The 15,617-nt window shown below is 40.0% G+C and overlaps 1 protein-coding gene across 1 annotated transcript in view; it reads left to right on the top strand.

Moving 5' to 3' along the window:
• kiaa0586 (KIAA0586 ortholog) overlaps positions 1–15,617 on the top strand; it is a 551,477-nt gene that overhangs the window by 411,250 nt on the left and 124,610 nt on the right. The window contains exons 20-21 of the mRNA XM_072267986.1: positions 11,073–11,263; positions 14,804–14,916. Coding sequence (XP_072124087.1) covers positions 11,073–11,263; positions 14,804–14,916 — 304 coding nt within the window. The remainder of the gene's footprint in view (positions 1–11,072; positions 11,264–14,803; positions 14,917–15,617) is intronic.

The following is a 15,617-nucleotide window of genomic DNA, read 5'->3' as shown; positions in this document are numbered from 1 at the left end:
CTTATAAAAATTATGTTTAAATTGTTTTTCTTGTGAATGCTGCCAATGTGATGCTATGTGTGTGATGCTGCTGCAAGTTTTTCATTGCAACAGTAGCACGGAAGTACTGTGCATACGACAGTAAACCTAACTTTGACTTTGAAGGGGAAATGTCTGAAACATTCTGCTGTTTAACTAGAGTAATGGGACCTTTTACAACTAACTGAAAGGACCGATGAATCAATCAAATTGATTTTAGGACTCCAGAAAATGGGGCTACCAACATTGCTTTTTTTTCTATATCTTGATACTACAGTACAATGAAGTATCAAATGGGATTTCAACATTTTTGGTAGAGCTAGTTACTCAAATTCAATGTATATTGAACATATTGCCGTTGTAAATCAGTCATAATTTATTTTTCACCCCACCCTTCACCGGTGACAGAGATGTCAAGGAGTATGCTACAATATTCTGGATCATTGAGCATATTTGCAAATATACTTATAGAACATGCAATATTTTGTATTCTTTGTTTATTTAATTTTCTTAAATTTATACACTGGATTCTGGTTAATTGGGACATATCAAGACCAGTACATTTTGGCCCAATTAAGCAGCTGCCCCAATTAGCCGGAGTTTCATGGAAGTAGTTAATAAGGCATAAAAAAGACAAACCACCTTTTAATTCAGTAAAAATTGATATATTTAATGAAATACAGAATCGATTAGAACTCTACCAAAATTATGACTATACTATAAAACAGTGTATTAGTTCCTAATAGTTATTGACGGAGGAATTCATCCGGTGTTCACTGCCATGTTCCTTTGATTGACTGTAGGTGAACAAAATCAGTGCAGACACCTAGTGCAGATAGTAGACTGCCTTCAAACAGTACTGTCAATGATTGCATCCTCCAAATCTTCATTTTAATTGCAACGTTTAAGATGACTGTTGATACCTTCGTTCTTCATAGTCCTGACGAAGGGTCTCGGCCTGAAACGTCGACTGCACCTCTTCCTAGAGATGCTGCCTGGCCTGCTGCGTTCACCAGCAACTTTTATGTGTGTTGCTTCATAGTTACTTGTGTATTACTTGCCAACTAATTGAAATCCACTGTATGTATTCTTTGCCCACGTGAATTTGTTTGCTTCATTTCTGTTTAATCTTTTCCTTCATTCTGTGTTGATTTTGTAATTTCACATCTTTTAATCTATTATTTGAGTTTATTTTCAATATTTGTTTTCTTAGCAGTGCTTCCGTAGTTGTGGCTGTAGAAGTGGAAAGATATCAGTAAGGGTTTGACAGAATAGGGAGGTTGGCCAGAACTTAGTGTAAGCAGGAAAGGCAAAATTCAGGTCAGGAAAGAATCAAGTCTAAAAGACTGAAAATTTGATAACTTGCTGTATTTGGATGGAACAGTTGCGCAGTGTAGAAACATGTTATGTTAATTGAGACTTGATCACACTGGAAATACCTTATTAATAATTGAAAAAAAACTGACTGTGAGGCTAAGCACAGTTCCAGTGCCATATTTAAGTTTGCTGATGACACCATTGTCATTGGCAGAATCAAAGGTAGTAATGAATCAGCTTATAGAAGGGAGATTGAATTTCTGACTGAGTGGTGCTACAACAACCTCTTACTCAATGTCAGCAAGACAAAGGAGCTGATTATTGACTTGAGGAGGAGGAAACCGGAGGTCCATGAGCTAGTCCTCATTTGGGGGATCAGAGGCAGAGAGGATCAGAAACAACTAAATGCCTCAGTGTTATTATTTCAGAGGATCTCTCCTGGGTCCAGTACATAAATGCTGTTACAAAAAAAGGACAGCAGTACTACTTCCTTAGAAGTTTGGGAAGATTCAACATGACATCTAAAATTTGGACAAACATCTGTAGATGTGTGGTGGAGAATATTTTGGCTGGTTGCATGACAGCCTGGTATGGAAACACCAATGACCTTGAATGGAAAATCTTACAAAAGGTAGTGGATAGGGCCCAGTCCATCATTGGTAAATCTCTCCCCAACATTGAGCACATCTATATGGAGCACTTTCGCAGGTAAGTAGCATCCATTATTATGGGCCCCCACCATCCAGGCCATGCTCTTTTCTCACTGCTGCCATCAGGAAGAGGGTACTCAGGACCCACATCACCATGTATAGGAACGGTTATTGCTCCTCAAGCATCAGGCTCCTGAACCAGAGGGAATAGCTTCGCTCAACTTCACTCACCCTATCATTCATCGCAGACAATCCATGCATAGCAACACAGGCTAACTCCTTCCAAGAAGCTGAAGTACGACTTACAGCAGTCCTCGAAGCAATGTGCATTCCACCTGAGGAATCGAGAAGCAGCTCAGAAACTCAAGATCTTCTGGTGTGGGAAGGAGCTCGAACACCATCCGACTCCAATTTACCTGGGCATGACACTGGATAGGAACGCTCTCATTCGCCACTCACATCCAAAAACTCCGAGGGAAAGTTGGCTCCCACAATTCTCTCTTGAAAAAATTAGCAAGCACGAAACGGGGAGCTAATGCTCACACACTTAGATCAACTGCCATAGCACTCTGCTATGCACCTGCAGAATACTGTGCACCTGTGTGTGGCAGATCAGCCCATGCAAAGAAAATAGACCCGTTGCTTAATGAAGCCTGCCGAATAATCACAGGCACACTGCACCCCACACCCACTAACATCATTTACAGTCTTGTAGGCATTGCTCCCCCAGAGATCCGAAGACACAATACAACAAAAGTTGAAAAAGGTAAACAGAACTCGGATCCACGGCACCCACTACATCATCATGTGCCAGTTTCCAACCAACTAAAATCGAGGAAAAGCTTTGCTACAGAGGAGGAACTACCACACGGAACATCCCCCCCCACCCCTCCCCTGCAAACATACAGGATTGACCTCTGGTAGCAAACAGAAGCCAGAACCCCACCAAACAATACAGTGCAAGACCCCACAGAAGTGTTGCCAGACGGGGCACTGCTTGACAGATGGAAGTGGTGCACTCTCAACAAAGCAAGCGGGAGCTTGTAGGATGGGAGGCAATATGGTGAAGTGGGGTTTAAAGACCAGCGAATCCTGTGAGTGTGGCGAAAGGGTGCAGAACATTGAACACGTTCTACGCAACTGCCCACTCTCACCTGATTTAGCTGACACTGACCTGCTCAGCATCAGCCAAACAACACTAGAGTGGCTGGCTGTCTGGTGTGACAAGCTATGATGATGATGCCTTATCACTGAACTGTTCCCTCAACCTATGAACTCACTTTCAAGGACTCTTCATCTCATGTTCTCCATATTTATTTCATATTTATTATTACTATTATTATTTTCTTCTGTATTTGCACAGTTCGTTGGCTTTTGCGCAGTGACCATTTGTCTGTTCTGTTGAATGCGGTCTTTCAATGATTCTATTGTTTTTCTTGGATTTACTGAGTATCCTGCTAGAAAATATATCTCAGGCTTGTATTGGTGATATATATGTACTTTGATAATAAACTTACTTTCAACTTTGAACTAATAGCATGAAGCATAGACTTTATTTTACCCCAAAATAAAGCGGAAGAAGAAAGTCCTTAACTCCAAGTGGAGTCATCAGAATGCCGTCATGATGGCGTTTTTTTAGCAAGCTTTCTTATTTTTACGAGGCCGAGTTGCTAGCTCGACGCTCAACGCAGCACAGATGGAAAGCGTGCAAGGGAGTTGGCTGGATTCGAACTTGGGAGCCTTTGCTCTGAAGTCCGGCGCTGATGCCACTATGCCACCAGCCAGCACCCCGAAATAAAAGTAGCACAAAAATTAATGCAGTGTTCGAGAAGGGTGCTTATATATAGCAATATATATCAGTGCTGTTTTGCACACTGCTTCAGAGTTAACTGTTTCAATGCAATTGGATGTGGTGATTATGTGAGTTAAAACTAGTTCAACCATAACTTGAGTATTGTGATCAGTTCTGGCACCAGAATTGAGCAAGGTTATAAATGGCTTAGAGAGGTTGTGACAAAATTTTCCAAAATTATTCCAGGGAGGTGGTATTTTAGCTATGTAAACATGTTGGTGGAACTAGGACTGTTCTGCCTGGAGTAGAGGCAGTTGCAAGGGGATCTGATAGATGTAATTAAAATCATGAGGGATATAGATAAAGATGATAAATAGAAACTGGTCTTATTGGCAATGGGTCAAGAACTAGAGGACAAGGAATGAAGGTGATTGGCAAAAGAATAAAAAATGACATGAAACATTGTTTTTTAAACAGCAGCACGAATGCAATGCCAGAGGCAGTTGGCAGAGTTGATAGCAACATACTGAAGGAACTTGGATAAATACATGAATGGAAAGAATTGCAGGATCATAGGGTGCAAGCAAGGCAATAGAACCTAATGGACTGCTCTTATTTAGAGCCAATGATGATTCGATTGGACCAATGGCGTCCTTCTGTACAGTAATCATTCCATGATTCTGTGAATTGAAATTTGAAGTGCTACATATTTGCTCACGACAATGACAAAACTAGTTGAATTGCAGGGATATACAAGACATATATTGAAATGATACTAGCAACAGACCTTTGCATCATGTGATCTTACTTACACTGTGAGAGATGTTGACTGATGTGGACCCAAGGTAAAAGTTATCAAATAAAACCCAAGTTAAACTGAGGCAGCTAACTATGGCTTTGTTTTGCACTGCACTGAATCTTAAAGCTTTCAGTAATAACATAAATCAATATTGTACCAGTAATTACATTAGGTCAGCAAAATAATTTGTTCAAAGCAGATAATATATGCAGAGGATTCTGGTTAATTGGGCCATCGGTTAATCAAGACAGCCGCATATTTGGGACAACTCTTAAAAAACAAAAACAAATCGAGAAAATAGTTAGGATTCCTTTGTTTATTTGGGACACTATGCTACCTAATTGGGGCAGTAGACTGTTGCCAAACATTTTCTAATTGTGTGCATGTCACATGACTGTTAGACACTACACTGTACTTAAGAGTGAACAGTTTTTAAATAGTGTCAGTTGTGTGTGTTTGTGTTCAAAAAGCTGTGATTTTTGTCACTGATAGTAGGGAACAGTAAGTCAATTTAGAACTCTTGCTCATTGTGGTTTCAAGCATTCAGATTTGTAGATGCCAGAAACAGCAGGGAATAAAAATGAAATGATTTTACTACTTCAACAAGTTAAGAACTATGAAGAAATTGAAGGTATCGACAATCATCTTGAGTATTACAACTGCAATGAAGGTTTGGAGGATGCAATCATCAGCAGTACTGTTTGAAATCAGTCCACTATCTGCACTAGGTGTCAGCGCTGATTTTGTTCATTTACTATCAATCAAAAGAACGTGGCAGCAGCACTTCAATCAAAGGAGTGTAGCAGTTTTATAGTACTGTAGTAGTATTGATAGTGTTCTAACTTGTTCTGTATTTCCTGTAAATATATAATTTGTTACTCTGTTAAATGGCAATTTGTCGTTTTTAAATCTTTTTAACTATTTCCAGGAAACCTCAGCTAATCAGGGTAGCTGCTTAATTGGGCTAAAATGAACTGGTCCTGATGTGTCCCAATTAACTAGAATCCACTGTAAATACGTGAGAGGTGAATAATGGATCTGTATGACAGCAAAAATTATGATCTATGTAAAGAGAGAAAGAAGGAAACAGATAAATTATAATTTGTGTATCCATCCAGAATGGAAGATATTCTGAAGAATGCATGCAAAAAGAATGAGTGAATCTCAGACAAGAAACATAACTCTAGTGATGCTGTTCCACTCAGGCAACTGAGGGAAGGCCAACAGGAGTGGAACATGGATATGAAGCAGCAGCAGTAGTTTTACAAAGCAATGAGTAATGTTGGAAATGAAAACATAACCAGAGACTTTTTTTTGTAGGAGACCTCCAGTGATCTCTTCATGGACCATTGGGTAGATTGCTTAAAGCCTGGGAAATCTGTGCACCATAGATGTTGTGCTCTACTCAGCTGTCTGATATACTCCATATCTGATCCTGATATGGATGTTCATAGAGGCTAACACCTGTTTCAACAAGCATCCGTGTAAAGTTGGAAGTAACCCACTTATGTCCCAATTTCCACTTCACACACTCTTCCATCAGAAAATGCAGATTGCTGACAGGTTTTAAGTCTTCGTGTGAACTAATCTTGAACAAGATGTTAAAAGCTGAGTTGGTATTTTTGTCCTCTGCCAGCATGGACAGAAAGGCTTACATCTATTTATATTGTGCTTTTCATCACCTGAGGATGTTTCAAAGTTGTTTTTACCAACGAAGTACATTGATGAGGTGCAACTGTCTTAATGTAACGAAAAAAAAATCAGGGACTAATTGCGTGCAAATCACATTTGAAAATCAGCACCTCACTTTCAGTGCTGTGACTGGGTTGCACCTCTTGAACCATAGCATGAACCAGCACTTTGCAGTCCTCAGAATTTTGTTGAATAGTTAGAGCAGCAAAGTCATGATTGGACCAGGTTTTGTTTAAGTTACACATATGGTGAGAAATATTATTCTTGCTCCCGATGGGTACATATTTTAATTGGTTCAACATGTCACATCCTCTCTGTTCATATGGATGTAACAGATGTGATTGAATGAACATAAGTTATGTTCATGTTTGTTGTTCTAAGTGTGGTTTATTCTTGCTACATAATTGATGCATTCTTCTAGTGTTCCTTTAATTTTGCTTTTTAATTCCTGTAATTCCAATTCATAGTTTTCAATAAAATGGTCATAATGAGTTTCAAATATTAAAGCAAGTATTCCTCTCCCAAAACAAAATCAAAAGCATCTTAATATGTTTGAGAAGCATATGTAAATTTATTTTCCATAGCACTGCAGTGTACTTCATAAACTTTAATAAGGCTATGCTGTAGATTACATTTTCCTCTTAAAAACATTTATTAATCTGTAGCTCATGCCTTTGGCGCAATGCCTTTGGCACAATGCCTTTTTTCCATTGCCAGGCCAATAAAGTATTATGCTGATTCCAAATAGTACGACATGGATCTGACCAGAAAAAACAAAATGCTGTACTGAAGCCTGCGCCAGCTAAAACCACTCAGGTTTCCAGCACCAAGTACAACAGATTGCCCTTTCATTTTGCTTTGTAACTTCAAATGCAGTGTGCTTGGCACAAAAATGTTTGTCTGGAAATCTGTCTTGGCAAGAGGCCACAGCATAAAAATTGTGCAGACCTCATGAAAATCCGCAACCCTTGCCAGGAAAGTTGATCTCTGGGTTTTGCATGGACTGTTGGAGTTTTTGAGTGCAATGTGCATTGGCAGTTCTCCTTGAAGCAGAAGTCTCTGTTACAAATAAATTTTAAAAGTAGGAGTTTAACTTTGAGCAAACTCTGAATGTTAATATCTGAGGTTTATTTGTGGACCAAAGCTGTTTATGAACAAAAGGGTTTAGCACTGTATAAAGTTGAAATGAACTAAGGTTGTAAAATGAATATGTTGTTTCAGTCGGTAGAGAGCACTCAATGTGATCATGAGGCGAAATCAGTGATTGAATCCATCATTCATGCAGCTTGAACTCAGCTTGTCAAGCTCATACAGACATGCCGTAACTTAGCCCCTACTATAAAATCTTTGCTTCAGTTTCATCTTGATATAGTGTTCTTCAGGTCTTTTGTCAAACACAGTGCTTTTTGTTCGGTTACTTTCCCTTTCTCTCCTCCCAACCATATCACTTTAGATGCACCAAAACTATCTCTGAATGATTCCATCCTCTGATTATTCTGTCCAATAAAAGTGCCCTACAATTAAGCAGTAAGGCGTACAGCAAAGCATGTTGAAGCACACAGAAAACTCTTACTTGTGCTGCCCATAAGTAGGTCAACAGAACGAAGACCATCATCCTCGACCTCGAGGGATAGCCACGACGACTTGTGCTTTTCCTTGCTGCCACATGACATCTTTGCCTCAACTTTATGGTCATGTGATTTGATATATGCTGTTGTCATATTCACACTTGAAGAAGTCAGTAAACAAGAGAAAGAGTTTTACATTTAAAGGGGTATTAGCATCTTGTAAAGTGCTTCTTGTAATCATTTCCTAAATTTTTGGTTTGCCCATTGTTAAAAGTGTTTGTAATGATGTTTGTAAAATGGGTTACTTTTTTCGACTACAAATGGAAAGAGGGGAAGATGTGCTTGATTTTCCCCTTTCTTTTCTGTTTGGAACAGAAGCTGCTGAAGAAAGTGCAGCATATAGCTCTACCCATCAGAGTATATTTATCTGGAGTGCTGCCACAAGAAAGCAGCATCCATCATCAAAGACCCTAACCATTCAGGCCATGCCTTCTTCATCTACTATCATTGGGCAGGAAATACAGAAGCCTCAGATTCCACACTACCAGGTTTAGAAACAGGTATTACCGTACAACCATTAGCCTCCTGCACTGGAGTGGATAACGTCATTCACCACTAGTCTGACTATTCTACAGTCTGCAGACTCAGTATCAACTCGTTCTTAGTATTATTTTTCTCTATGCAATTTGTCTTCTTCTGTACAATGGTGTTTGTTAGTCTTTGCTTGTGTATAGTTTTTCATAAGATTCTGTTGTATTTTTTCATGTAAGCACCTGCATAAAATGAATCTCAAGGTAGTATATGGTAACATATACATACTTTGTTTGAATATGGTAACATATATGGTAACAGTATGCTAGAAATGGTGAAATGGCTGTAAGCATATTCTTATGCCATAACGTGACAAGGGGAATTTTATTGTTGACCATGGAAGAGGGGAATAAGCTGAGAGCATCAAAATGGAAAGAACTAGTTGAGGGTGCTGTCAGTTGGAGTGGAGGGGAACCTGTGGTTGATGAGAAGTAAAGGACATTAGAAGAATTAACCATGAAAGATAACATTGTCCGAAAATTAGAATATGCCCTGAATTCCAAATTCCACAGTTGATAGCAAAGATTTAATTTGGGAAAATGTCACTAATTAATCATTTTCATGGCAAAACTGAGTACTGAAACAACCAGACTACTTGGCAGAGCATCTCTATCCATTCTCCAAGGATTATCCTGATCCTCCTGCTGTTTCTCATTTTTCATTTCCATCCCAAATCCATTCTGACTCCTCTGGTTTTGGTTTCCTATGCTGTGCGACTAAGCTTGAGGAACTGTACTTCCTCTTCATCTCAGTTTTTCAGCCCTTGGATCTCAATATTAAATTCATAATTTTATATAACCAGCCTTTCTTGTTTAGACATAGGACATAGGAGCAGAATTAGGCCATTTAGCCTATTGAGTTAGCTACACTGGTGATTTATTTTCCCTCAAATCCCTATTCTCTTCTTTTCACCCCATAACCTTTGACAACCTTACTAATTAAGTACCTATCAACCTCCTCCTTAAATATACCCAATCACTTGACTTTTACAGTCATCCGTGGCAATGAATTCCACAGATTCGCTAACTTCTGTCAAAAGAAATTTCTTTTCCTCTCTGTTCTAAAGGAGCTTACTTGTATTCTGAGGCTGTGCCCACGGTCCTAGTTTCTCCCACTATTGGTAGAAGGAATAAACCCTTAGGCTATTTTCTAAGCAGGGAGATGGGAGAAAATTCAAAAATCAGAGATGCAAATAGACAGGAGTCCTCGTGTAGAATTCCCTAAAGGTTAACTTGCAGGTCAAGTCAGTGGTAAGGAAGGTATTTGCAATGTCAACATTAATTTCGAAAGCAAGGATGTAATGCTAAGGCTTTATAAGACATTGGTTGGAATTGCACTTAGTTATTGTGGGCAGTTTTGAGTCCCTTATCTAAAAATAGATGTGCTGGCATTGGAGAGAGTACAGAGGAGGTTCACGAGATTGATTCCAGGAATGAAAGGGTTAATGTATGAGGAGCATGTGACAGCTCAGGGCCTGTACTTGCAGGAGTTTAGAAGAATGAGGGAGGGATCTCACTGAAATCTATTCAATATTGAAAGGCCCAGATAGATGGACATGGAGAAGATGTTTCCTATAGCAGGAGTGTCTAGGACCGGAGGGCACAGCCTCAGAATAGAGGGACGTCCATTTAGAACAGAGATGAGGAGGAAGTTCTTCAGCCAGAGGGTGGTGAATCTGTGGAATTCATTGCCATAGACGGCTGTGGAGGCCAGGTCATTGAGTATATTTAAATCATAGGTTTTTGATTCGTCAGGGCATCAAAGGTTATGGGGAGAAGACAGGAAAATGGGTTTGGAGGGATAATAATCAGCCATGATGGAATAGCAGAACAGACTCGATGGGCAGAATGGCCTAATTCTGCTCTATGTCTTATGGTCCTATTGTTTTACTGCAGTCATTCTCTGCACGTACACCCTATTTTGACCTTTTATGTCAGATCTGATCAGTTCTGGTGTGAGATGATCTGCCTGTAACATTAACCTAATTTTTTTTCTCTACAGGTGCTGAATATTTCCTACATTTTCTTATATTTTCAGATTTCCATCAAATGCTGTGTTCTGCATCTCATAATTTGGCTTTTTCTCCTTTCTTCTACTAACATTCATCTTCCTGTATTTACAACCCTTAAGCGTTAATCTGCCTGTTTTAGATGACATTAAAAGTAATCATATCACCTGAATATACTCAGTCTCGTCTCCACGCCCCCCCCCCACCATTGTAACTTTAAGCACATTTATTTTTTCACTATTCTTTTGAAGGGCTAATAATGTGAAATGTTAACTTTGTTCCTCTCTCTGTTGCGTCATTGCGCTCTATTGCGCTCTCTCAGGGCGTCATAGGAAGTCATTCCTGCCTGTGGCCATCAAACTTTACAACTCCTCCCTTGGAGGGTCAGACACTCTGAGCCAATAGGCTGGTCCTGGACTTATTTCCTGGCATAATTTACATATTACTATTTAATTATTTATGGTTTTATTACTATTTAATTACTTATGGTGCAACTGTAGCAAAAACCAATTTCCCCCGGGATCAATAAAGTATGACTATGACTATTGATGCTGCCTTTGTTCTAATTATAATTAAGTAAAAGAACTGAGTTTATTTCATGACTTCTATTTAATCCTACTTGTTTTTATGTATTTAGGAATCTGAGATTGATACTGAGTATCAAGGATCACCCGAACGAGGGATAGAGTTAGAAGGCTTTGCTGAGTCCATCTCTGCTTTTAACAAGGGTCCATCGTTTCCTCCCTTTGTTCCTGCTGTTCAGCCAACTGTTGACATTGTTGGAGTAATAGAACGCAACATGTCCTTAGAAGATCAGTTGATCGAGAGGTAGTTAATATGTTTAAGATACTGAAGTGTGAATTGCATATATTGATAATCTTAACTAAATTAGGGGATGCTGTATACAAAAGAATCTTAAATTGAAGTTCCATTTTATATTAACACATTGCTTGCTAACCCTTATTGGTGCACATTGTAATATCCAAACATATTCACTGACTCACTCACATACTTCCATTGCCCAGTCCAATATATGTCAACTGCTTTCCTCCCACCACCCTCCCCATTCCTGAATCAAAGTTTGCTCCGTACCTTCCTCTACTCTCTGATCTTCTTCTGCCCTGCTACAGGGAGAGGTCCCTCTTCCTCTCATGCACTGCCTTCCTTCAGCTGAAATCCACCCACATTCCGAGCCATGATCTGTGCTATTGTCCTTTGTTCCCAACTGCATCTTGAAAAGATTCCCAATCCATTTTGGTTGCAGCCAACTTGTGGCCCAGAGCTTCCAATCCCAGCCAAACCTGCTTGCCTGCTGCATAGCTGGCTGGGTACTCCTTGATGCTCCAGCTGTACATTTGATACCATTCCTGGCCACACTATGACTGCATTCTTGCCCATAGTCCTTCTGCATACTTCCCTCTGGACAGAGTCGCAATTCAACTTGTGATTCATGGCTCGAGCTACACAATTGTATCACAATCTTGGACATGCTTCAGCCCACAGATCCCAGTTCCAACCACTCTCTAGCCACTGGTTCCATTTTCCATACCTGGCCCCAATCCTGACAATGCTCTTTCTCCGTAGCTCATATGCATGTTGCCTCAGAAAAGCAGTAATCATAATCAAAGACCCCACCCACTTTCTCTTTATCCTCTCTCCCATCAGACAGAAGATACAAAAGCCTGAAAGCACGTACCGTCAGTCTCAGGAACAGGTTCTGCCCCGTTGCTATCAGACTTATGAACTCTTGTGCTATAAAATGGACTTTTCAGAGTCTACCTCATTATGATTTGCACTTTATCATTTGTCTGCACTGCACTTTTCAGCAGCTTTTACACTTTATTCTGCATTGTTATTGTTTTACCTTATTCTAGCTTAATGCACTCTGTAATGGTATGATCTGTATGAACAGTATGCAAGACAAGCTTTTCACTGATTCTTGGTACAGCTGACAATAATAATCCAATACTAATATGTGGATCCATTTCCAAGGCATTCGGTCCACACATGAGCTCCTCTTCTCTGTTTGTATATCTGACTCCTTTCCTGGCATCTGATCACCTGCCCACAGACTGCAGGGGAGCAGCAGTGAATGGCGATGGCTGTCAATGTCTATGCAGCTTAAAATGAATAACACTGATACATGCTGGGACACTGGGATGTTATGTCGTAACCGTACAAAACATTGGTGAGGCCACACCTGGAATATTGCATGTGGTTCTGGTTGCCATAATAAAGAAAGGATGTGATTGAAGTAAAGTGAGTGCAGAAAAGTTTCACAAGGATGTTGCTAGAAGTAGAAAGTCTCAATTATAATGAGAGACTGGATATGCTGAGACCATTGTTCCTGGAGGAAAGCAGATGGAAGAATGATCTTGTAAAGGTTTAAAAAATCATGAGGGGTATAGGTAGTGAAACATTCATTTTGTTTTCCCTTGGAGAAGAGAATCTAAAGCTAGAGATAATAGGTTTAAGGTGAGAGAGGAAAGAGGGGACCTGAGAGGCTGATTCATCACAGTGAATCACAGGGTACTTAAGGAGGTGGCTTTAGAAATTGTGGACGCATTAGTAATCATTTTCCAATGTTCTATAGATTCAGGATCAGTTCCTGTGGATTGGAGGGTGGCTAATGTCCCTCTCTTCAAGAAGGGAGGAAGAGAGAAAACAGGGAAGTATAGACCTGTTAGCCTGACGTCGGTGATGGGAAAGATGCTGGAGTCAATTATAAAAGGTGAAATTGCGACACATCTGGATAGCAGTAACAGGATTGGTCTGAGTCAGCAAGGATTTACGAAGAAGAAATCGTGCTTGACTAATCTTCTGGAATTTTTTGAGGACGTAACTATGAAAATGGGCAAGGGAGAGCCAGTGGATGTAGTGTACCTGGACTTTCAGAAAGCCTTTGATAAAGTCCCACATAGCAGATTAGTGGGCAAAATTAGGGCACATGGTATTGGGGGCAGAATACTGACTGGATTGAAAATTGGCTGGCTGACAAAAAACAAAGAGTAGCGATTAACGGGTCCCTTTCGGAATGGCAGGCGGTGACCAGTGGGGTACTGCAGGGTTCAGTGCTGAGACCACAGCTGTTTACAATATATACTAATGATTTAGATGAGGGAATTAAAAGTAACATTAGCAAATTTGCCGATGACACAAAGCTGGGTGGCAGTGTGAAACGTGAGGAGGATGTTATGAGGATGCAGGATGACTTGGACAGGCTGGGTGAGTGGGCAGATGCATGGCAGCTGCAGTTTAATGTGGATAAATGTGAGGTTATCCACTTTGGTGGTAAGAACAGGAAGGCAGGTTATTATCTAAATGGAGTCAAGTTAGGAAAAGGGGAAGTACAACGAGATCTAGGTGTTCTTGTACATCAGTCACTGAAAGCAAGCATGCAAGTACAGCAGGCAGTGAAGAAAGCTAATGGCATGCTGGCCTTCATAACAAGGGGAATTGAGTATAAGAGCAAAGAGGTCCTTCTGCAGCTGTACAGGGCCCTGGTGAGAACACACCTGGAGTACTGTGTGCAGTTTTGGTCTCCAAATTTGAGGAAGGACATTCTTGTTATTGAGGGAGTGCAGCGTAGGTTCACAAGGTTAATTCCCGGGATGGCGGGACTGTCATATGTCGAAAGATTGGAGCGACTGGGCTTGTATACTCTGGAATTTAGAAGGCTGAGAGGGGATCTTATTGAAACATATAAGATTATTATGGGATTGGACACGCTGGAGGCAGGAAGCATGTTCCCGCTGATGGGTGAGTCCAGAACCAGAGGCCACAGTTTAAGAATAAGGGGTAGGCCATTTAGAACAGAGTTGAGGAAAAACTTTTTCACCCAGAGAGTAGTGGATATATGGAATGCTCTGCCCCAGAAGGCTGTGGAGGCCAAGTCTCTGGATGCTTTCAAGAAAGAGATGGATAGAGCTCTTAAAGATAGCGGAATCAAAGGTTATGGGGATAAGGCAGGAACTGGATACTGATTGTGGATGATCAGCCATGATCACAGTGAATGGCGGTGCTGGCTCAAAGGGCTGAATGGTCTACTCCTGCATCTATTGTCTATTGTCTATTATCTATTGTCTATTGAATATATGGAACGAGCTTCCAGGGGAAATAGTAGAGGTGAGACCAATTACAATGTTTAAAAAACATTTGGATGTGTGTATCGATAGGAAAGCATTCGGATATGGCCAAATGCAGGCAAATGGGACTAACTCAAGTAGGCAGTGTTGGCAAAGAAGAGTTGAACCAAAAGGCCTATTTCTATGCTGTATAGCTTTATGACCCTCTCTATGCACGTTGTAATACCTGCCTACACAATATGCATTTTAATGTCATCAAATGTTGAAATTTTTATTCCATTAGAGTTGAACAAGAAGTCATGTCACGGCTTATGAGTAAGATTTGTCCTATACAACCTAAGTTACAAGTTATTCAGTCTGAAAGTGAGGAGAGTATGCTGTCAGACTCAGATATTGGTAAGTCTCACCTTAACATCAGTTTAAAGTACTGTGTTAAATCATATTTACTAATACTTAATTAATGGTTTCTTCATTCCATTATCTATTACGGTGCTCATATTAGGATTTTGTAATTTATCTCTTATTCTCCATCTCTTTATTTTTCTCTACGTTTGCTTTGCTGTTTCCATACAACAAATGGCTTTCCTTGTCTGGATGATGGACTTTAGTAGTGTATCTCTGAAGAACTGCCTCTGGCGAGTAAAAGGACCAGCTTCTGACCTTACATTTCCCCAGTGAAAATTCTTTGCTTTCCATTTTGTGACCAGTGGTGAGAATATGGGTAAATTTGCTAAATACACCATGTGGAAGTCGCAAGTTCAAATTCACATTTTCTGCAACACAATTAGTCATATGCTGGTACATATCCTGACAGCCTTGCACAGCGTTCATTGTTAAGTGTTATCAATTAATCCAAATGCTCTGAACATGGTTTTGGACTTATTGGTAGCTTTTTGGATCAATATTTCTGGAAAAGATTCTTCCCTTGATAAATGTGACATATCCTCATGATGCTTCTGTGGTTTTATGAGAGCCGATATTTTGTTTTCTTTCCCCAAATGTTTAAACCCTCACCATCAACAAAAAGGGCACTTTCATGAAAAAGGAATTGTTATGTGTAAACTAGGCATTTTTCATTTCTCTTGGAGCTGAGTAAT

The sequence above is a fragment of the Mobula birostris genome, chromosome 1, assembly GCF_030028105.1.
Source record: "Mobula birostris isolate sMobBir1 chromosome 1, sMobBir1.hap1, whole genome shotgun sequence".
Classification (NCBI taxonomy): Eukaryota; Metazoa; Chordata; class Chondrichthyes; order Myliobatiformes; family Myliobatidae; genus Mobula; species Mobula birostris.
The sequence above is the reverse complement of the archived record's forward strand: the minus strand, read 5'-3'. Positions and strand labels throughout refer to the sequence as shown.